A 23861-nucleotide genomic window follows, 5' to 3' on the forward strand; every position below is an offset into this window, starting at 1 on the left:
ACGGCCACAATAAGGGGTGAGAAAATGCAAATATAATTATTCAGCAAATTCAGTGTGATCTTTCAAGATGGATCACTGTTTTAAAGGTGCTATTTTGCATCTTTATTTAGTATGTCTGAAAAGTATGTGCAAACTGGCAGTTGCGCGCACAAGAGGAGGTGATAGCGCTACAAAGATGGACGATAGACAGAGAATAGTCCATCCTATTTATGCTTCTCAACATATAGCTATCAGCATCAGCATCAGCACCAACAAAAACAGACATACTGGAACTATGGTTGGCAAGTTACAACATGTTTTGGGACAGCTATGCGATTATCATCACAGAATTGTGGCTACACTCCCACATCACCGACATACTGTAGCTTTTCAGGCCTGCACCGCTTTGAAGACTTTGGTAAGAGCCGACGGGGAGGGATCTGCGTCTACACACTGAATGATCTAAAGGCAATGTCAGTAGTATGCAGACCCTTCTACCTACCCAGAGAGGTCTCTGTGTAATTCTAACAGCTGTTTATTTACCAACCCAACATATCATTAGTTTAGCCTTTTCCCTACTGCATGATTCTGTCAACAAGCAGACACAACTCCATCCAGAAGGAGCCTTTGTTGTGGCTGGGGACTTTAACAAAGCCTGATTGAAGAATGTTCTCCCGATGCAAGGCTAAAGGTGAGAATATCTTGGACCGGGTTTACTCTAATCTGAAGCGTCTGACCAACTCTCCCTGCTCGTTGTTCCTGCCTACACCACCCTCCAGAAGAGGAGCCAATTTATGACCAGGACTGTTAAGACCTGCCAGCTGGGGCATTCTTCCAGCTGCACGACTGCTTCCAGACCACTGCATGATCAATGTTCAACCATCTGGAGCTACAGGAGAGGCAGTTGCTGTGCTGTCTCATATTAGACACTGTACAAACACTGTCACTGTGGACCTCAGAGGTCAAGGCATTTTTGAGTGCCCAAAACTCTGCCTTCCAGTCAGGGCACAGGGCTAGATCTGACCTAAGGAGAGGCATCAAGGCCGTCAAAGTGGAGTATTGGAGAGTGGGTTACAAGGCATCTGACGAGCTACCATCGGCAACCAACAACACGGAAGACTCACTTTTTTGCCCGTTTTGAGTCATTTAGACCAGTCACACCCCAGATGGCCCTCCTAGCTTCTAATCCTCAACTGTTCACCATCAAAGAACACCAGGTGAGGCGGGCACTCAAGGCTATTAACCCACATAAAGCAGCTGGGCCGAATGGCATACTGAGCAAGGTGCTCCGGGACTGTGCAGACCAGCAGGCAGGACAACTGACAGGGATATTCAATTCATCCCTGGCATTAGCCAAGCCTTGCCCTGTCTTAAGAATCAGAATCAGAATCAGAATAGTTTTTATAGCCATTGTTTGAGAACGGGTTTACAAACTAGGAATTTTTCTTGGTGCAATCGTGCTGTCATGATCCGTTACCCGGATCATGGCATGATTTATGTTGGTTATGTTTCTGCTTTAGTCTGTTTCCTGGGTGCACACTCTTTCCCTGTTTATTCTTGGTTTCCATGGGCACTGATTCTCTTCACCTGTCTTAGTTTTGGCAATTAGTGTTTCCACCAGGTGTTTTGGCTAATCACTCCCCTTTATAGTTTCCTGTCACCCAGCAGTAAGTGCTCTATGCAACATTTACGTTTTCTCCTCATAGTAAGTTTGTGCACGCTAGCATTCCTTGTTTTTTCACCCTTGGTGACATTTTGGTTTTTATTTAGCTCCACGCTTGCTAGCGTCCTCAGTTTTGTATTTTTGTCCTGCCTTTTATTTATTAAATATACTTAAGATCTTACCTGCACTCCGCTCCTACTTGTCTCCTGCCTTGGAAGGAACACAACAATCGCAGCCATGCGTCCTAGACGTAACAGATTGACCCAGCCAGACGAAGTGTTCCTGTCCAACACGGACAAACAAGAGATCCTCCTGGAGCTCCAAGCGGACACCCAGCCGTGGCAACACGAGGACGAAGCCGAGCTGTCCGAAGAAGACCTTCCGGCCGACGCCATGGTAGCATGGGAGCAGCTAATGGCTAAGTTCACGGAAGCAGAGACTCGTTTTCTCCCCCACTCTCAAGCCACCCGGACGTCGTCCACCCCACCCGGTACGCGAAGGCTCGGGCAGCTGGGTACCAGACGGACACTTTGTCCTCAACATTGTCTGCCAGGCTCTTCCCGTGCGGCTTCTCCTCCCCTCAGACACCACCTGCTGGCAACTGTCCAGAAAGGCACACGCACAAGGCCAGCTTCCAGGCTTCATAGAGCCCACCCGCCCGTGCCCTCTGCTCCCGCCGAACAAGCGCTCCCCCCACCAGCTCCATCTAGCATCTGGAATCTGCTTCCTGGGGGGGGGGGGGGGGGGCAGTGCTGGTAGCGTGTCAGCGGGGCAAACAGACCTCATTCCACTGAGGATGCTGCCTGCCTCTCCTCCAGCGGGGGCGCTGTCTGCTTCGGCCCTACTTCCTGCTCCAGTGCCACAAAGCAAGTTGGACCCACCAGAGAAGTACAGTCCGGCTTGGGTGGATGAGTGGTACCGCAAGGTACTTATTGAACTGCAACTGGAGGAACAATCCCAATCAGCAGAGAACACTCCGCCCACTCCCCTGGCTCCTCCCACGCCGACAGCCCGGACGCCTGCCACTCTGACGCCACCATCAACCCTGGTGGTCCTGCAAACGCCATCCTCTCCACCTCCTGCTCCAGCGCTGGGTCAATGTTTACTCTATGCAACATTTACGTTTTCTCCTCATAGTAAGTTTGTGCACGCTAGCATTCCTTGTTTTTTCACCCTTGGTGACATTTTGGTTTTTATTTAGCTCCACGCTTGCTAGCGTCCTCAGTTTTGTATTTTTGTCCTGCCTTTTATTTATTAAATATACTTAAGATCTTACCTGCACTCCGCTCCTACTTGTCTCCTGCCTTGGAAGGAACACAACAATCGCAGCCATGCGTCCTAGACGTAACACGTGCAACACAAAACACATACTACAGAATAGGTAATAAAATCAGATGTGCCTGAGCTATCAGATCTTGTTATTGTTCATGTGCCTGATGGCCGAGAGGAAAAAACTGTTCAGGTGGCGGGAGGTGTGGGTCTGGATGGACTGTAGTCTCCTGCCTGAGGGGAGAGGGGAGAATAGTTTGTGACCAGGGTGAGAAGAGTCAGCTGTGATCCGACCCACACGCCTCCTGGTCCTGGAGGAGAACATGTCCTGGAGGGATGGGAGCTTGCAACCAATCACCTTCTCAGCAGCAAGTACGATGCGCTGCAGTCGATGCTTATCCTGGACTGTGGCACCGGGGAACCACACAGTGATGGAGGAGGTGAGGATGGACTCGATGATGGCTGAGTAAATCTGCACCAGCATCTCGATCGGCACCTTAAGTCTCCTCAGCTGCCGCAGGAAGTACATCCTCTGCTGGGCCTTCTTGATGAGGGAGCTGATGGTAGGCTCCCACTTGAGGTCCTGGGTGATGGTGGTGCCCAAGAAGGCACCACCATCACCATTAAGGCAGCTACTGTCATCCCAGTTACCAAGAGGACAGCGACAAAAAGCTTAAATGACTACAGACCAGTGGCACTGACGTGTGTGGCTATGAAGTGTTTTGGAAAAGCTTGTTCTCCAATATATCAAAGCCTGGCTCCCCCAGAACTTTGATCCGAACCAGTTTGCCTACAGGCCAAATCGCTCGACAGAGGCTGCCATCACCACTGCTCTCCACTTAGCTGTGGAACATCTAGAACTCCAGGATACCTATGCCAGGATAACAGCCTATTCAACACCATCATCCCTGACATCCTGGTTGAGAAGCTGAGTTTTGTTTTTAATCCCATGTATCATGAGTTGAACTCAAAGATCTAAAACTTTTACTGTATACACAAAAAACCTATTCCTCTCAAATATTATTCACAAATCTGTTTAAATTTGCTCTTCTTCTTTGCCAAGATAATCTATCCCACTTCACAGGTGTGGCATATCAAGATGCTGATTAAACAGCATGATTATTGCACAGGTGTGCCTTAGGTTGCCCACAATAAAAGGCCACTTTGAAATGTGCAGTTTTGTTTTATTGGGGATCTGCCTCACACAGTGCAACACATCACCTTTGCATAGAGTTGATCAGGTTGTTGATTGTGGCCTGTGGAATGTTGGTCCACTCCTCTTCAATGGCTGTGCAAAGATGCTGGATATTGGCAGGAACTGGAACGTGCTGCTGCGATGAGGTTGCGACTTGTCCAAGGTGTACACTGCCTTCCACTCGAATGCAGCTGGGATAGGCTCGAACCAGCCCGCGACCCCAAGAGGGACAAGCGGTAGAAAATGGATGGATGGATGGATGGATGGATGGAACACGCTGTTGTATACACCGATCCACAGCATCCCAAACATGCTCAATAGGTGACATGTCTGGTGAATATGCTGGCCATGCAAGAACTGTTATGTTTTCGGCTTCAAGGCTTTGTGTACAGATCCTTGCAACATGGGGCCGTGCATTGTCATGCTGCAACATGAGGTGATGGTCTCGGGTGAATGGCACAACAATGGGCCTCAGGATCTCGTCATTTTATCTCTGTGCATTCAAAACGCATTCAATAAAATGCACTTGCGTTTGTTGTCCATAACATACGCCTGCCAGCCAATAACATAACCACACCCCCGCTATGGGCCACTCGATTAACACGTTGACATCAGCAAACTACTCTCCTACACGACGCCACACACTCACTCTGCTATCTGCCCTGAAAGTGAAAACCTGGATTCATCCGTAAAGAGAACACCTCTCCAACATGCCAGACACCATCGAATGTGAGCATTTGCCCACTCAAGTCGGTTATGGCAACAAACTGCAGTCACGTCGAGACCCTGATGAGAATGACGAGCATGCAGATGAGCTTTCCTGAGATGGTTTCTCACAGTTTGTGCAGAAATTCTATGGTTATGCAAACCAATTGTTGCAGCAGCTGGTCTGGTCTGGTCTCAGACGATCATGGAGATGCACCTGCTGGATGTGGAGGTCCTGGGCTGGTGTGGTTACACGTGGTCTGCGGTTGTGAGATGAATGTACAGCAAAATTCTCTGAAACGCCTTTGGAGACGCCTTATGTTAGAGAAATGAACATTCAATTCACGGGCAACAGCTCTGGTGGACATTCCTGCAGTCAGCATGCCAACTGCACGCTCTCTCAGAACTTGAGACATCTGTGGCATTGTACTGTGTGATACAACTGCACATTTCAGAGTGGCCTTTTATTGTGGGCAGCCTAAGGCACACCTGTGCATTAATCATGCTGTTTAATCAGCATCTTGATATGCCACACCTGTGAGGTGGGATGGCTTATCTTGGCAAAGAAAAATGCTCACTAACACAGATTTAGACAGATTTGTGAACAATATTTGAGAGGAATAGGTATTTTGTGTATATAGTAGAAGTTTTAGATCTTTGAGTTCAACTCATTAAAAATGGGAGCAAAGACAAAAGTGTTGCGTTTATATTTTTCCTCAGTTTAGATACGATCAAAATAGTATAAATCTCATTTTGAATGATAAACAGCACATCAGAAGTATTATTCCAGTGACGTAGAAGTTATGGAAACCAACTGAAGCCAAGTGATTTTGTGGCAGTTTGTGATGTTTAGACAGTAGTTTCACATAGTTTGAGGATTGTAAATAAAATTGGATGTGTAATAATGGATGCAATGAAACACAATTAAGCATTAAATTGTTTTACTCTCTTCTGGTACTTTAAACTACACTTAAAAGAGTAGCTACTTGTATTTTCATCATGCGCTCATGTTTGATAACAAAAAAGCATTCTATTGACTGTCATAAATAAAAAAAAAAAACATTAGACATCTTGTCTATTTATCAATATAATGATATAATGTTATAGCTGCTGGATGACTTAAGGGGCTGATTAAAACTAATTCAACTGATGCGTTTTGGTGTCTGCTGGTGATTTTTTTCATGTCGTTTACTTTGTCAAATCTAGCATTTTTATATATTGTTTCTGCTACTGGAGATTGTACTTATGTTTAGAAAGTAGCTGAAAATGAGCTTCCCTTACTTGAAGACCAGCAGCTGCAGCTGTTCTGCATATACATGAAGACAAACAAGCTAAATGTATTGCAGCCGCTATTTTGCTCAATTAAGATACACAGTCTTCGATGCACAAGCTGTTCTATAATATGTGCATGCGCTATCAAGTTTGCACATGTTTTATTACATCCAAACCACTAGTAAATCAGACCTTCAAACTTTGTGCTTTTTTGTTGAGTATGACTGTAAAATAAACCACCATGAGGCCAAAGAAAGCTACAATTACCAGCACTTTGGTTAATAGGGAAGAACACTATTGAATTCAAAAACTAACTCATAGCCCAGTAGGAAAATGGCTTCTACGTGACCTCCCCTCCTCGCTTATCACCATCTTTGCCAACAAAAATCTTCAATGGAGATGAAATTGATGTTAAGTGTTGTTTTTTCTATTTTATTTGTCATTTATAAGTACTGCAGTCACATTTTTTCCGCATGTACAACTAAAAATATTATTTTAAAATGTTTTGGGTTCATATTTTTGGGAATCTGAAATGGATTATTTGGATTTGCATTATTTCTTACATTGCTTCCCTTTTCATACAATTAATTTTTCATCTAAGGTTTTGTAACAGATTACTAACAAAAATCTTGACTAGAAGAATACTGAAGATAAATAAAACATAATGTAAAGGTAAAATGGAACAAACCATTTTTTTATCTGAACTATGAATGTATGTTTTCATTTTCGTTACATACAGTATATTGATCAAAGTAATTGCCAAGAATATAATATAAAAGTACAGGGTCAAGCGGTAGAAAATGGTTGGATGGATGGATGGATGGGTGAAAAATAGTGAGATAATAGAGTATCATAAGTATGTATACAACCTTCATCAGGGTCTATGGCTTGAATACGAGTGAGAGGGGCTTTAGTGGCAGTGTCTTCATAAACACTTGCTGTATATTGTTGAAGGGTAAAGATGGGTGGGTTGTCATTCACATCCGTCACTTCCACCTGCACCTCAGCACGGCACCAACGTCCACCACCATCGGTAGCCTGGGCAACCAGCCAGTAGTTGGATGTAACCTCGCGGTCCAGAGTTACAGATGACTTGACCTCACCTAGTCATCGAAGTTATTAAAAGCACATAAAACATTAAGAGACTGAGATACAATAGACAGTAAGACATACAAAAACGAATTATCCACCGATCAAAATTATATTCACTAGGGTTGCACTATAAATTATCGGGCCAATGTGAGGAATTATGACGCGATACAAATACATCTGATAACTTAAAAAAAATGATTTGATAACCAAAAAAACAAAACAGAAAAACAGCCTGTGCTGTACAGGGTTAGGTTGAGCAAATCAAGCACTCCTTTTTTCCTGCTCATACTGTAAACGGCCAATCATAAACTTCCTGTGAGCTCACTGTAGACAAATATGGCTTCAATCGTATGGGACTTCTTCACTGTTTCAGAGGATGACATTTAGCGTGCTATTTTCCACCAAAGGCGTTGGAAAATTACGCGAGGAGGGAAAAAAAACATTGAGCTTTAACACATCAAACCTTCTGGTCACCTGAAACGCGAGTATTAGTACAACAGTACTAAGAAGCATATACAACATTTAAATGAAAGTTTAAATATCTCTGTCTAAACTGGCCAGTTTCCTAAAATAGCAAAAGTCATACAGTTGTACAAAACTGGAGATTAACACACTTCACAAATTACAGATCCAATTCTCTTCCCCTACAATTCTCAATTAATCCCAGAGACAGTCTTTAATAATAGATTAGATGAGTTTATAGACAAGTAAAACTGCTCTCCGACAGGCAGCATGAATAAATCTCAAATGCCACAGGTAACAATTCATTTACATAAGGTGTGCTCATAGACCTCTTAAAAAAAACATGACATTTTAATCAATGAACTGGATTGTTATGGAATTATGGGAAAAGCATCGGAGTGAGTCAAAGATTATTTCAAAAACAGTAAACAGTTTGTAAAGCTGGACAAATTCCATTAATTCTCTTTTAATTACTTTTAATTACAAATTCTCTCTTAGCTGTGTTTTTAAATATTCTGTGGTGTTCCACAGGGGGAAGTGCTTGGTCTGAAACTATTCATCTTATACATCAATAACAAAATATCTTCATATTGTTTGCCAATGATACAAATATTACAGGGTGTGATGAGAATTTACTACTTTTGGAATGTACTACTTAAACAGGAACTGCAATTTTTTGGGAATTTTGCCTATAATTCAAAACCACTATGTAAGAAAATAAAACATTTCCTGTTTTTTTTAATGCATTCTAATTTGTTGTATACAGCAAGTACGAGGTGGCTAAATGCAGTCAAAGGAATTAATTTATTGCGCCAAAAAAGCCCTCTTAAAAAACATACAAAAACCGCCAACAATACTCCACTTACATGTCGTGACCTGAATATTACTAAGTATTAGCAATACTTTTATTATAAGCACTAACGCCGAGGATTGTAGCGGTGCCGTGATCACAGAGAGCTAACTAGCTTATCTAGCCATTGACATACTTAGTTAGTTGGTAGAAGTTAGTTGGTAAAAGTTTGTGCTAGATTATAAATCGTGCATTTTTTCTGTATAGTGTTGTGGCCATACACAGAGTATTTGGTAAACTTTTACATTCAACTTATACCCAGAGCTGGCGAGAAAGACATGAACTGACGCTTGTTTGCGCCCAATTTTTTTATTTTTTAACCTGTGTGAGGATTATGAATTTTTTTTTTTTATTTAAACGGGCACATATAACGATCCCATCAGTCGGCATCCCACTCAGAGCAGACATTGTAGAGTAAGTGATTGTTTTATTATGTTTGTAGTTTGTATTTCTTGTTAAGCACTTGCTGGATCTGCTTATCAACTCCGCTTCTAAAAAAATGTAGCCCATCTTTCTGATATTCAGGCTCAAAAATATATGTTTTTGGATCATCATTTGTCCCAAAGTAGTCGTAGTTGTTGTTGTTGAAGGAAATAGTGAACGGTGTGATGTGTATGTGTACTACTGCACCGCAAAATGCTTAACATGACATAAATATGTAAATATTACATGTTATTATAAATGTGCCTTTTACTACATTACATGTAAACTTACAGCAAGTAAATAAAACGTTGATGGGTTTTTTTTTAAATGTTTTTTAGAGCGCTTTATAGGCGGAATAGAGCGAATCCCATTACCTCCATTGTCATCTGACATTTGCCAGCGTTTATTCACAAGTTAGAATACATAAAAAATAGAAAACATATGTGTGCTTGTCTCATACAGGGATTGTGAATGATAGGCAAAATTCCCAAATTCTATTAAAACACAACTGAGAACATGTTCTCTTCAGTTTCTGGGATAAAACTCTGGAACAGTTAGTACTCAGAGCTAAAACAATGTCCACACATGAATAATTTAAAATACAACTAATAACGAATCTTAACATTCACCATTCATTAGTCATCTGTTTTTTGTAATGACATCATTGTTGTAGTGGTTATTGGTGCTGTTACTGTTTCTTTTGTCTTTGTTGGTCATTAGCCTTATCGCCGTTACTATTAATCAGAATCAGAATCAGAAATATTTTATTAATCCCCAAGGGGAAATTAAGATTTTCAGCACAATCCCATTCAAAAGTGGTTAGAGTGTCCGCCCTGAGATCGGTAGGTTGTGAGTTCAAACCCCGGTCAAGTCATACCAAAGACTATAAAAATGGGACCCATTACATCCCTGCTTGCACTCAGCATCAAGGGTTGGAATTGGGGGTTAAATCCCCAAAAATGATTCATGGGCGCGGCACCGCTGCTGCCCACTGCTCCCCTCACCTCCCAGGGGGTGAACAAGGGGATGGGTCAAATGCAGTAGACAAATTTCACCACACCTAGTGTGTGCGTGTGACAATCATTGGTACTTTAACTTTAAGATCAAACAAACATTACAGGGCGACAGAACAGGATCACTGACGGGTCTGCCAGCTTCCGGCACCCCTTACAAAAAAGGTGAGAAACAGGTAAACGCTGGGGTGAGAAAAAAACGAAGTCAGTCTAAGCCTGGGCCCCTGGAGAGGGGGTCCAGAGTGAGGCTAATGGAAAAAAACATCATAGCCATGCATATAAGCATGTGTGTAACAGGGGAAACATCAAACATAAAAAAACACAAAGGACATTAAAAGAGCAGAGCTATTACTATCAACATGATTATTTTCATGGTCTAACAACAGAGTGTCACATTTGTACATATTTTAGTATTATTGATATGGGTAAGTTAGCAAGGGGATAGAACAATTTAAGGTATTATTTGTACTCCTTTTTGAAGATGTAGTGCAACTCGCGAAAAAATGTGAAAAACATCTGTCTTTTTTTTTGTTACACGAAATTAAGAGAAAGACAAAAAAATTGTCTTTCTTCTGTTCAAAATAAACATTTTGAGTTCTATTTTACACAGCCATAGTAACATAATCTCATGGATGACATTAAACAAATACTTTCCAAAAGCATTCTTACCTGTGTCTGGGTTAATACTGAAGTCATGAGATCCACGACCATGTAAGGAGTATTGGATCCAGGCATTGATGCCCACATCTGCATCAGTGGCACCAACTTTAAGCAGGACACTATCTACTGGGAGATTCTCTGGGATGAATGCAGTGTAACGTGCCTGTGGACATAAAACACAGGAATCAATAATGTATCAGGCTTTGACAGAAGATTGCTACATTCAATCTAAAATAATGTGCAGTAGGTCTCTAATACATCCAAATCTAGTGCAGCTAAAAAATGGTGTCTGTCTTAAAACTCACCTGATCACAAACAGGGTTGTTGTCATTGGCGTCTAGCACTGTAACCTCCACGGTTGCTTGGGAAAAAAATAGTCCATCACTAGAAGTGACATTAATAATGTAATGGTTGCATTCCTCCCTGTCCAGTGGTCCTTTCACATACATTTTCCATTCACCCTGAACCAGGCCCAGAGCAAACACACCACGATAGTTTCCACCTGAAAAACATGAAGAAACAGGTTAGTAAAACATGTGCTTGCATCGTTTGTTGTCCCAATTTGTTCATTCATATTGTATCCAAATGATTAGACTATTGTAAAGAATGAAAAAAGATTATTTATATTACCTATTATTAGTTTACTATATCTGAATACTGTTACTGTGGGCAAACACATATCAGGAGTAGCAAGGTGTTATGTTATTTGTGTGTCTATCAATCAATCAATTCCTTTATTGTCATTGTCATAATAACACTTAAATTATACATGAACAACGAGATTTTGTTTAAGCTTTGTCCAGCGGCATAGAAACTGCATTGATGTGCAGGTTGACAATAGTTTACATTTTAGCATTGTCAGGAAGATCGCGATAAGAGGGACGTGGGGGTGGGAACAGTCAGATGTCTGATGGGTGTTACGTTGATGTTGCAGCAATGCAATGTCCAGAGCACAATTATTGAGGTGGTGAAGAGTGAGGTAATAAGATGGTCCGGGGCAGCAAAGGGGCAGGCTGTTCATTTAGCAGTCTCACAGCCTGGGGATACAGACTGTGAGACATTCTGGTGGTCCTGGCGCGAATCGATCTATACCTCCTTCCAGAGGGTAGCAGGTTGAAGAGGCCATGTGCTGGGTGGTATCTGTCCTTCAGGATGTTGTGTACTCGCTTTAGGCAGCGAGTTGTGTACATGGCACTCATCTATGGGAGTATCGTCCTTGTAATTTTCCCCGCCGCTTTAACCACTCGCTGGAGGGCCTGTTGGTTTGCTTTAGTGCAGCTAGCAAACCACACTAAAAATCCGCAAGTGAGGACACTGCTGATGGCACAGTTGTAAAAGTTGACCATTGATTTCTGCAGAATGTTTGCCCATTTTAGTTTCCTCAAAAAAAAAAGATGTGGTTGGGCCTTTCCGACTGTAGAAGCGGTGTTAATGTCCCAGCATAGATCTTCTGTTATGTTCACTCCTAAGAATTTGAAATGCTTGACCCTTTCTACGAGATTGTTATTACCGGTAATTAAAAGTGGAGGGTGTTTGTTCTGCCCTTTCCTGCGGAAGTCTACAATTAGTTATTTGGTTTTGTTAGTGTTAAGAACCAAGTTATCGTTAGCACACCATGAAGCCAGCTGTTGGACCTCTGCATTGTATGCTGTCTCATCATTATTACTGATGAGCCCAAGCACCGTGGTGTCGTCGGCATATTTGATAGTGAGATTGGATGTTGAAGAGGCTATGCAGTCATGTGTGAAGAGGGTGAAGAGCGCAGGGCTTAGCACACAACCCTGTGGGGCATCGGTGTTGATGGTGAGCATGGCAGAAATGTGCTCGCCTATTTTCACATACTGTGTGCGATTCGTTAAAAAGTCCAAAATCCAGTTGCAGAGGAAGGTGTTCAGACCAAGGTTGTGAAGCTTAGATCTGAGTCTGTTTGGCCTTATTGTGTTAAATGCTGAGCTGAAATCGAATACACCGTGTCGAATATAATCCAATACTGTGGTAACTCTAGAGGCCTTTTTCCACCGCAGGAACTTTTTCAGGAACTTTCACACATAAAGTTGCCCCTGTGTTTCCACCAAAAACTACCCGGGTAGATTTAGTTCTTCAGGAACCTTTCGGAGTTCCTCCTCGCTCAGTGAGACTTTTCCAAGCGACCAGGAATCTTTTCAGGGGCAGGCTGTGCTGTCGAAAGCTGATTGGTTGAACACAGTGGCGGGCGTTCCCTAAAACCTAATTTTATAAACACAACCGCCATTGGAGTATACGCGGCAACTTATTTATTTCTTATTTCTTGTGTATTTTTATTAAAACAAACTTCACAACGTAGAGAAAGAAGAAACTGCAGAAACTTTGTGGGGCGTCTTTGTGCTGAAGAACACTTATTAGTGGAACTATTTTGGAGTGTTTTTACTCAGCCGTAGTCTTTAAACTATATGCAGTTTATTGTGGTTCAATAGTGTTTACAACCTTCAAGTGGACGGACTCTTAAACGTGTTTACGGAGGAGTATGACGCCGGACTCGAAGTAGCGACCTCAGCTGCTAATCTGACTTCGTTGGATAAATGTGGAAAAAAAGGGGGCAGCACAGGAGTGGAACAAAGTTAAATAATGTCAAATATTAACTATTTACTTTATTACATGGTGTAAAGGTAGTCAGTTACACTGTGTAGTTATAGCCTTAACCCGAGTGAACAGAATACTAATGCTAACAAGCTAACGCTAAAGCCAATGTGTTTATGTTGTCGGCTTGGGAGAAACCCTGACATTTATTATTCATATATTGTTATTTACAGATCAAATGGACCAAAAGGAATCGCCTGACTCTCATGTACCGAGAGGGTGACTTTCTGACTGTTAGACATTGCGGACAAAAACTTGAGTTTTTATGAACAACTTGGTACACTTTAATTTTTAAATCATATCGTTTTGCATATGTTTGCTTTGTATTTCAATTACTTACTTTTTAGTAAAATAGCTGTGACCTAATATTGTCTGTTTATTTACATAGTATCCGTAAAGAAAACCACTCCTCCATACATCGTCAGCCTGATTTGCATAAACTACCCTAAACTGTGAAATGTGGTGGAAACACAAACCACACACGTCTACAGGAACCTATAGATCGAGGAACCAGAGGTTCCAGGAATCAACATTTCCTAAACTTTTGGTGGGAAAGGGCTTTAGGTTTTCGCACGGCCCCCTTTCTGTATGATTCGGTATACAATGCAAATTTTTTGCTAAATCTTGCCCCCGCTTTTGTACATTATCTCGGTTGTCACACAGCCAAACATTGCACGTAAAAAATAGTCTGTTTGCCTGCGTATCATTCAATTGAATATGTCCAAACAAAGAATCTCACATGTTGTTGATTCAGTCTGTTTTTTAAATTAAATACAACTAAAGAGTAACACACTGTGAGCCAAAGAAATGTGTGAGTGCCACCACCTTTTCTTATAAGGAAAACGGTTTAAACTAGCACATTTTAGTAATAAAAGCACGGTGAACCATTCAATGAGTTAGTTGACTTGAACGAGTTGTCAACATAGACAGGCTCTACTTCAACAGGTTGCATTGGACAAAAATGTTACAGTACTCACCAGTTATGTGGTAACTGACTTGTCGGTTGATCGCAGAACTGTCATTGTCTCTAGTGTTGAGCACAGTAACCACTTCTCCTGGTGGGTCACTCTCCTTAACTGTACCAATATACCGTTGCTCCAAGAAAATGGGTGGATTGTCATTGATATCTGATGCTGCCACTGTAATGGTGGTGGTACTCGAAAGAGATATGGCCTCCCCTAGATCTGAAGCAATCACTGTAAATGTGTATGAGGGATTGGACTCATGGTCCAGGTTCTTCTGGGATGAAATCCAGCCCGTGTTGCTGTCAACGCCGAACATTCGAATCAGTTCATCTGAATCATGCTCTGATTGAATTAATGTCCCAAGACTGTATGTTACTTGTCCATTAGCACCTGAGTCTAAGTCATGTGCTTGGACTTGAATAATCTTTGTGCCAATCGGTATTCCTTCAAAAACAGTAACTTCATAGGAGTTGGTCTCAAAGGATGGTTTGTTGTCATTCAAGTCGAGTACTTTGACATCAACATCAACAGAAGTTACAGAATCCAGCTTATTCTGTTGTACTGTGGCAAGAACTTTGAAGTGGTATTCTTTAATAAATTCATGGTCCAATGGCTTATCCAGCTTGATCACACCATTATCTTTATCTATCACAAATACCACATCTTGGTTGTTTTCTCCATTCTCTCCATTAATCAAGGAAAAGGTAGTTGTAAAGATGTCATATCCAGGAGGATTGTTAAGACGCACCATACCTATAGCGTAGCCTATTGGTGTGTCCTCTGATATGCTGAATAAGTACTTGTGTTGACCAAATGAGGGGATAATGCCATCTGGAGACAGAACATGAATGTAGACAGACACTAGTGAGTGGCGAACTGGATTTCCACCATCTACAGCTTTTACAAAAAAAGATAACACTGAGTTCCTCAAGTGACTAAAGCTTCCTTTGGTAACCATCCAGCCATTTTCAGGGTCAATCTCCAAAATGTCTGCCACAGGGACCTGTGCCTCACTGTAGAGTGAATATGTCACTTTGGCATTGGTACCATCGTCAGGATCATTGGCCTGAATCTGTATCACAAAAAAACCTGTTGCCACGTCCGATTTGACAGAAGCTCTGTATTCAGTTGCACCGAAATGAGGTGTATTGTCATTATCGTCCAAAAGTGTAACTCTTACTGTACAGTAAGATGCACGTCCACCTGGGTCTTGGGCAAGCACTGTTAATACAATGTCTTTATTTGCAGAATCCTCACGATCAAGCTTTTCCACTGTGGTGATCATGCCACTTCCATCAATGCTGAATTGGTTCTTGCCAACATCACTGACAAAGGAATACACAACTTGACCATAAACATGAGGGTCTGCATCTGCTGCCTTTACCTAGAATAATAAAAAAATATATATTATCAATTAGATGTACCGGTATATGTTTATTAATAATGCATGTATTGTGTGTGTGTGTGTGTGTGTGTGTGTGTGTGTGTATATATATATATATATATATATATATATATATATATATATATATATATATATATATATATATATATATATATATTAAGGGTGTAACGGTACATGTATTTGTATTGAACCGTTTCAGTATGGGGGGTTCGGTTCGGAACGGAGGTGCACCAAGCGAGTTTCCACACGAACATATTAAGTAGCGCACCGCACGGACGGACATACAGTAAGTAGCGTACCGCATGTTGTGTAAACAATGCACACTGAGGCACAACACACGGAATGCTAGCAACGACCAGGCTACGACAACATGCAAAATCCAGAGCTGGAAGACCCTCCTGCCTCGTTAAGATCTCCCGTTTGGGAACACTTCGGCTTCGCGGTGCGATACAACAATGGAGGACGAGAGGCGGACAGAGCAAAAGCGGTTTGCCGACATTGTTCAGCAGCAGTAGGGTATGCTTCTGGCAACACGTGAAACATGCTAACCCATTTGAAGCGGCACCACCCCCAAGTGAACATCGCAAACACAGCTCCCCACCGCATTCAAGCAGCCTCTCCTCTGCGAGTCAGACAGGGCTAGAGCAATAACAAATTCCGTTGGTGTTTTTATAGCAGCAGATTTAAGACCATATTGCATTAAAAACTAGATTTTGACCCACTTCTATGGTGGAAGAACAATGAGCCCACATATCCTCTTACTGTCAAGTTAGCCAGGCACTACCTCGCCATACCTGCTACCTCCGTGCCCAGCGAAAGAGTATTTTCCACAGCTGGAGACATTGTAACTGCAAGCAGGTCTGCTCTTTCTGCAGACAATGTGGATAAACTGATTTTTCTGGCAAAAAACATGAAGATTGAGTGAAAGTCACCAGGGTTAAAGGCTGGGGAAAAAAAAAAAGTTAATCTGAGGCTGAGTTGACTTGAAACTGTTTAATGTTGGATTTTTTATATGTAGAGGAAAGGTTTTGTCATTTTATTTAATCTGAGCAACAACTTGAAACAGTTTAATGTTGCACTTTATGTGTAGAAAAGTGTTGTTAAGAAACCAATTCTGAGCCTTATCTTATTTAGTTTTGTTTATTTTTTATTTTTTATATGTTGACCACATTAACCCTGGCAATCGACCTTGTGTGTATATGTATGTTATTGTTATCCTTAGCATTCATGACTACCTGCTGTTGCACTGATCAGCCTTGTGGTGCCTCACATCCATCACACACAGAGCTATTTCTATTTTGGGGCAGAATTACTATAGTGTTCCTTCCCAATGTTAAAAGGATAAAGCCATTGTTTACAAATTTGGTAAAAAAATAACCAAAAAAATTAATATTTTGTTGTTTTGTTACTGTACCAAAAATAAACCGAACCGTGACCTCTAAATCGAGGTACATACCGAACCGAGATTTTTGTGTACCGTTACACCCTTTATATATATATATATATATATATATATATATATATATATATATATATATAAACATATGTATATATAAAATGTTTTTCTATTAACTTTAATAATTGTACTTATTACCTGTATTACTTTGGTTCCAACAACAGCATTCTCTCTCAGCTCCGCTTCGTAGACATTCTGGCCAAAGATTGGGCTATACAAATTGGCTGCTAACACTTTGACATGAACCTGGGCAGTGTTGGTAAAGACGCCATCTGACACTGAAACATTAAGACTGTAAACAGGCTCCATCCTTTGCTTATTGTTGCTGGAGAATGTGATAATTCCTGTCTTTTTATCCATTACAAAGTTCATCCTTTCATTTCCTGACAAAATGCTGTATTCCAGCTTTTCAAAATCCAAATTGTCAGCATCCGAGGCTTGGACACAGGTAACAAACTGGCCCTTTGGTGCTAACTCATTCACATGGGCCTCATAAAGAAGCTGGCTGAAAAATGGAGGATTGTCATTTGTGTCATTCACCACAACTCTGACAAACACCTCACTACTTAATGGTGGAAAGCCATTATCAGTTGCTCTGACAATGAAGTCATATTTCTGTACTAGTTCATAGTCCAGCATACGGGCAGTCAGAATTAGTCCACTGCTGCTGTCAATGTGAAAGTAGTCTGTATTGTTGTGTGCATCTGAGAATATCTGATAAAGAACAATGCTATTCTTTTCAGAGTCTTTGTCAGTGGCAATAACCTGAAGAGCCGCAGTCCCAATCATGGCGGTTTCTGATAAAACCACAGAGTATGACATTTTCTGGAAGATGGGTTTATTGTCATTAACATCCTGAATAGCCACATTCACGTCAACCTCTGCACAGGCCCCAGTCAAATAGTCTGTTGCTCTAATGGTCAGATGATAGGACGATGCTATTTCATAATCTAAAGGATGGACAACACTTATGACTCCAGTGTCAAACCCAATGTTGAATAGAAGAGATGGATCTCCATCAACAATTGTGTAAAATATATGCTGCCCTTCGGGACTACTTGCATTAATACCAAGAATAGGTGTGTGCACACCAACATCCTCATTTACAGAAACAGAATAAAAAGATTTGTCGAAGACCGGCATGGCTTTGTTGACAACAACAATAGGAAACTCTACGGTAGAGGAGAGTGGTGGATAACCACCATCTCTGGCATATATGACCATCATATATTCCTTATTGGAGACATCAGACTCAAAGGCCCTTTTGAGTCTAAGACTACCCGTTTGCTGATTGATTTCAAAGTGGCCATGGTCATCCTTAAGATAGTAAGACACTTCACCATTAATTCCTTTATCCCTATCAACTGCCATAACCTTGAAAATGTGTGATCCTGGCTCAGCTTCTACCTGAACAGCTGCATAATAAGGAAGTCCGACAAATATTGGAACATTGTCATTGAGGTCTTCTACCTGGACTTTCACCATAATTCTTGCTACATGCAGAAAGTCATGCTCCCTTCTTGCCTCAACAACCAGTTCATAAAAGTCTTGCTCTTCACGGTCAAAGGCTAAACCTGTTGTCTGTATCAAGCCAGAAGTTGGACGGATTTTAAAATGCTTACCAGGGTTTAACAACTTGTACTTCAAAGGTTCATTAAGACGGTTTCCAACAGCATTGACAACAGCCACCTTTGTGATATTTGATAAATTCTCTTTAATCGCGGAAGTGTAAAGGTTACTAGTGAAGCTGAGACCAGAATCCAGAGCTTCTCGGACAACAATAGTTACTAGAGCTGTGTTGGTAAATTTCCCATCTGAGACTTTGACACTGAAGCGAAAGCGTTCATTGGAAAAGTTATTGTTTTTGACAATTATGATACCATTGTATGGTTTGATGGAAAAGTGTTCGATTGCTCCATCAGTTAAAGAGTAGGAAAGTGCTGTAGGGATATCTTTGTCTGGGTCTACGGCTGACACGCGCAGAGCTTCCACTCCCACATAGGTGGGTAGAAGCAATACGGCTTCATACGCACTCAGTGTGAAACGAGGTGGTGAATCATTTGTGTCAATCACTTCTACAGTGACCTCAGCCGGACTTTCTGCAGTCAGCTGTGGCCTGCCATTATCCCAGACTTGGACATGGAAGTGAAAGGAGAAAAATGTCTCATGGTCTAGATTTGCAATAGTTCTGATGGAGCCAGTCCCTGAGTCCACTGTGAAGAACATTTTTGCTTTGTCCTCAACAATTTGGTATAGGAGCAGAGCATTCTGGTTCTGGTCAGCATCAGTAGCCTTGATCACAAGGGGAGAATCTTCTGCGTTTAAGACGATACTGTTGACTGGTGCTGCTTCGCTTATGCTGCCATGGTAGTGAAGTTCTTTGAACACTGGCGGGTTATCATTTTCATCCAAAACTCGGATTACAAGAGTTGCGTTGGTGGTCAAGCCAGCCATGTTGGTAGCCTGCACTGTAAATGTATAGGATGCTTTTGTTTCATAGTCCAGGAGCTTTTGAGTTGTAATAACCCCACTATACTGGTTTATCTGGAAAATTCGATTTGCATTGCCTTGTTTGATATCATACGTAATAGTGGACTGACTGACTGCATTTATTGTAGTGACAGAGGTACCGACCGCCACGTTTTCTGTAATATCCGCTTGGTACTCAGGTTGAGGGAACTTTGGGCCAGCATTATTTGAGATGGTGACAGCAATACGTACTACAGTGGTTGTGGACAAGGTAGGCAATCCATTGTCTGTGGCTCGGATTGTGAGTATGTAGTGACCTATACTTGACAAGTCCAGGTCACGTGCAACAGTGATTATTCCCAAAACTGGCTCAATATAAAATTGATTTTCATGTTTTCCTGTTAAAAAGTAAAACAGATATATTTTGTTCATATAATAATTATATCAAAGCACAGTACATTTTGTAGATTAACCAACCTGATTCAATAGAATAGAGCAGCTCTGCATTCTTGCCCTTGTCTTTATCCAGGGCCGTCACTTGGATAACAGCTGATCCAACTGCTGCTGACTCATAAACTGAACCCTCATACATAGCACTGGTGAAGATTGGCACATGATCATTTATATCATCCACTTCCACTAGCACACGAGCTAGGTTCTTACGGTAAGGGAACTCTTGGTCTTTTACCTGTGGAGAGACGAATGGTCAAATGAGGAATCAGATGATGGATTATTCAGTATTGACAAGGGCAGTGCCACTAGTCAACTGTACCATCAACAAATGGGTTGGAACTCCAAGGCTGTCAAAAATCCAGTAATAAATGTTTTAATGTCTGGTAATGAAAGTGAAATTAATTGTTGGTTCTTCTCTTTAACATTCACTGCTGTTTACACAGCCATTCCCAGCAACTAACAACTTTTGAGCTGAAGTGTGAGCTTTTTGGATACTTTGCTATACATACAACTCACGATTCAGATTCAAGACTTAATTTTCATTGAACAGTTGCTTGTACAATGAAATTAGTCTGCAAGGCCATGTAGGTCCAAGTTACAAAAAAGTGAACTTCATGAGCAAACTACATGTATGTATTTTACATGTATATATACTGAACAAAAATACAAACGCAACACTTTTGTTTTTGCTCCCATTTTTCATGAGTTGAACTCAAAGATCTAAAACTTTGAATATATACACAAAATACCTTTTCCTCTCAAATATTGTTCACAAATCTGGCTACATCTGTGTTAGTGAGCACTTCTTCTTTGCCAAGATAATCAATTTCACCTCACAGGTGTGGCATATCAAGATGCTGATTAAACAGCATGATTATTGCACAAATGTACCTTAGACTACCCACAATACACGTTTTTCTTTATTGGGGTCTGGGGGGGGCAGAAAAACAGTCAGTATCTGGTGTGACCACCATTTGCCTCATGCAGTGCAAAACATCTGCTTTGCATAGAGTTGGTCAGGTTGCTGATTGTGGCCTGTGAAATGTTGGTCCACTCCTCTTCAATGGCTTTGTGAAGTGGCTGAATATTGGCAGGAACTGGAATACACTGTCTTATACACCAATCCACAGCATCCCAAACATGCTCAATGGGTGACATGTCCAGTGAATATGCTGGCCATGCAAGAACTGGTATGTTTTCAGCTTCCAGGAATTGTGTAAAGATCCTTGCAACACGGGGCCGTGCATTGTCATGCTGCAACATGTCTTGGGTGAATGGCACAACAATGTTCCTCAGGATCTCTTCATGGTGTCTCTGTGCATTCAAAATGCATTCAATAAAATACACTTCCATTCGTTATCCTTAACATATGCCTGCCCATACCATAACCCCACCATGGGCCACTTGATTCACAACGTTGACAGCAAATCGCTCTCCCACACGACGCCACATTCGCTGTCTGGCATCTGCCCTGAACAGTGAAAACCTGGATTCATCCGTGAAAAGAACACTTTTCCAACGTGCTGGTCTCAGACGATCATGGAGGTGCACCTGCTGGATATGGAGGTCCTAGGCTGGTGTGGTTACATGTGATCTGCGGTTTTGAGGCCAGTTGAATGTACTGCACAATTCTCTGAAACGCCTTTGGAGAAGGCTTATTGTAGAGAAATTAACATTCAATTCACGGGCAACAGCTTTGGTGGACATTCCTGCAGTCAGCATGCCATTTGCACGCTCCCTCAAAACCTTAGACATCTGTGGCATTGTACTGTGTGATAAAATTGCACATGTCAGAGTGGCCTTTTTTTGTGGGAAGCCTAAGCACACCTGTGCAATAATCATGCTGTTTAATCAGCATCTTGATATGCCACACCTATGAGGTGTGATGGATTATTTTGGCAAGGAAGAAGTGCTCACTAACACAGATTTAGACAGATTTGTGAACAATATAGGAATAGGTCTTTTGTGTATGTAGTAAAAGTTTTAGATCTTTGAATTCAATTTATGAAAAATGGGAGCAAAAAATAAAGTGTTGCGTTGATATTTTTGTTCAGTGCATATAATGACATGCACAATCCATGCAGAAAACTACATGTATATTACATGCAGATTGTTCATTAAGTTAATATTGTATATTAAAGTTAGTTCATATATTAACTGTATATAACTCAATAGTGTCCAATGACAATAGGTAATTTCCTGGTTTGCACAATTCCTGTTAAAGATGAACAGGTACAAAGTGTATGCATTGTATGCAAATAAAAATATAGTACTCTTATAGATCACTGTTTTCCAACCTTTATTGTGCAAAGGCGCATATTTTACATGAGGGAATGTTTAGGACACACCACCAAGCGTAAAGACTTATTTTTTTGTATGAATGGCAACAGGTGGATACACAAGATGGATTATGACACCTCGTGGAAGAGAATTTAATTTACCACTAGACATTGCTGTCATCGATAATTGAAGATTATTATAATAAAACAATTATTTTTATTATTTACATAACTTTATAGTTTCCCACTGTCTTAGATACTGTAGGTAAGACGACATGCATCATATCCATTATTTTACTATGTCCACATCAATTATTTGATTAGATGCATGAATTGTCAACAGAGTGGACACACAACTACATCTAGACAAAAACAAAACATACCATGACAGTAAGAATGTGCTGTGAACAAGCCTCATGGTCTAAACTCTGGGTTGTGTAGATGGTGCCCATTGTGGGATGAATCCGGAACAGACGCATACTGTTTGGGTCAATGGAGCTCTGCAAGGAGTAACTCAGTCGATGGTACTCATCTCGGTCCATGGCTAGGATTTGAAGCACTTCTGTGTCAGGAGGCGTGTCCTCAAAAATTTTGACCTCATATGATGGCTGGGAGAAGATGGGGTCGTTGTCATTGTTGTCAGTAACGGTGATGTGAACCTTGACCGAAAAAAGACATGGAGACAAAGAGAGAATAATAATCAAATGAGTGGGTCGCATAATCACATCCTCCTTAACATTAATGCTTTGCAAGTAGGTATATTCTGTAAGACTATTGTCTACTATTGCCTGTGCAATCCATGCACTCAGATATAATGATTGTGCCAAATGAAATACTGTGACGTGTTTATAGAAAGTTAAAATTGTTGGTACTGTTTGACAACCAGTCATGCTTTTCAAAACATTTTATACATTTTTGATTCATTTATTTTTAACCAGACATGTTCACAGTTTGGTGTACAACTTGTTATATTACAACAGTGGTTAATTTATACGCCATTAAAATAATTTAAAATATTACAACATCTTCACCTAAAATGGAAGCAAATAGATGTAATCTGTTTGCAGCATCCTTTCCATCAAATATTCAAATCCATTATATTCCCAAAGAGAATCCTTGTTTCACGACATTCTGTGTTACATAATTCCGTGATTTATGAATGCAGTCCCATAAATTAATACAATGGTGTCTCAACTTACGAGTACCCCAATTTACAAGCATTTTGAGTATAATTTCAGTTACCAGCATTCCCAGCACTAGCTGGGGTAGCAAAGGCCACAGTGAACGCCGTAAGATTTGCCCCAAAAACATCCAGTCTTACTAGCTGGCATTAGCTTACAAAAAAATTATATAAAATATATTAGTTTTCCAACCATTAGAAACCATGAGCAGTGATCCAGCTTCTACACCTCCTTGCCGAAGATGGCAATATCCTCCTCCTGCTGAGGCTTTCTGCCCCACCCACGGCTTGCTTCCTGCCCATGCCTGATGGTGCTCTGGTATACAGTACTTAGGGCCCTCATGTAACGAGCACAAAAACCTGCTGTCCCCCTTTTTTCATGGCAAAGTTGAGATGTATAAAGACTTTTTCACTTTCTTCCTGACACAACCATTTATTGGTTTTATTTCAGCATG

General features: G+C 41.2%; 1 protein-coding gene across 6 annotated transcripts in view; it reads right to left on the reverse strand.

Moving 5' to 3' along the window:
• The window catches only part of fat3a (FAT atypical cadherin 3a), a 311463-nt gene that overhangs the window by 89695 nt on the left and 197907 nt on the right, over positions 1-23861 (reverse strand). For all 6 annotated transcript variants that reach the window (XM_061925528.1, XM_061925526.1, XM_061925527.1 and 3 more), the window contains 7 exons: positions 22610-22885; positions 19972-20182; positions 17164-19892; positions 14177-15548; positions 10889-11085; positions 10593-10746; positions 6953-7186 (listed from right to left, as the gene is read on the reverse strand). In XM_061925528.1, the coding sequence (XP_061781512.1) occupies positions 6953-7186; positions 10593-10746; positions 10889-11085; positions 14177-15548; positions 17164-19892; positions 19972-20182; positions 22610-22885 (5173 nt within the window). The remainder of the gene's footprint in view (positions 1-6952; positions 7187-10592; positions 10747-10888; positions 11086-14176; positions 15549-17163; positions 19893-19971; positions 20183-22609; positions 22886-23861) is intronic.

This window comes from Nerophis lumbriciformis, linkage group LG30 (genome assembly GCF_033978685.3).
Source record: "Nerophis lumbriciformis linkage group LG30, RoL_Nlum_v2.1, whole genome shotgun sequence".
Classification (NCBI taxonomy): Eukaryota; Metazoa; Chordata; class Actinopteri; order Syngnathiformes; family Syngnathidae; genus Nerophis; species Nerophis lumbriciformis.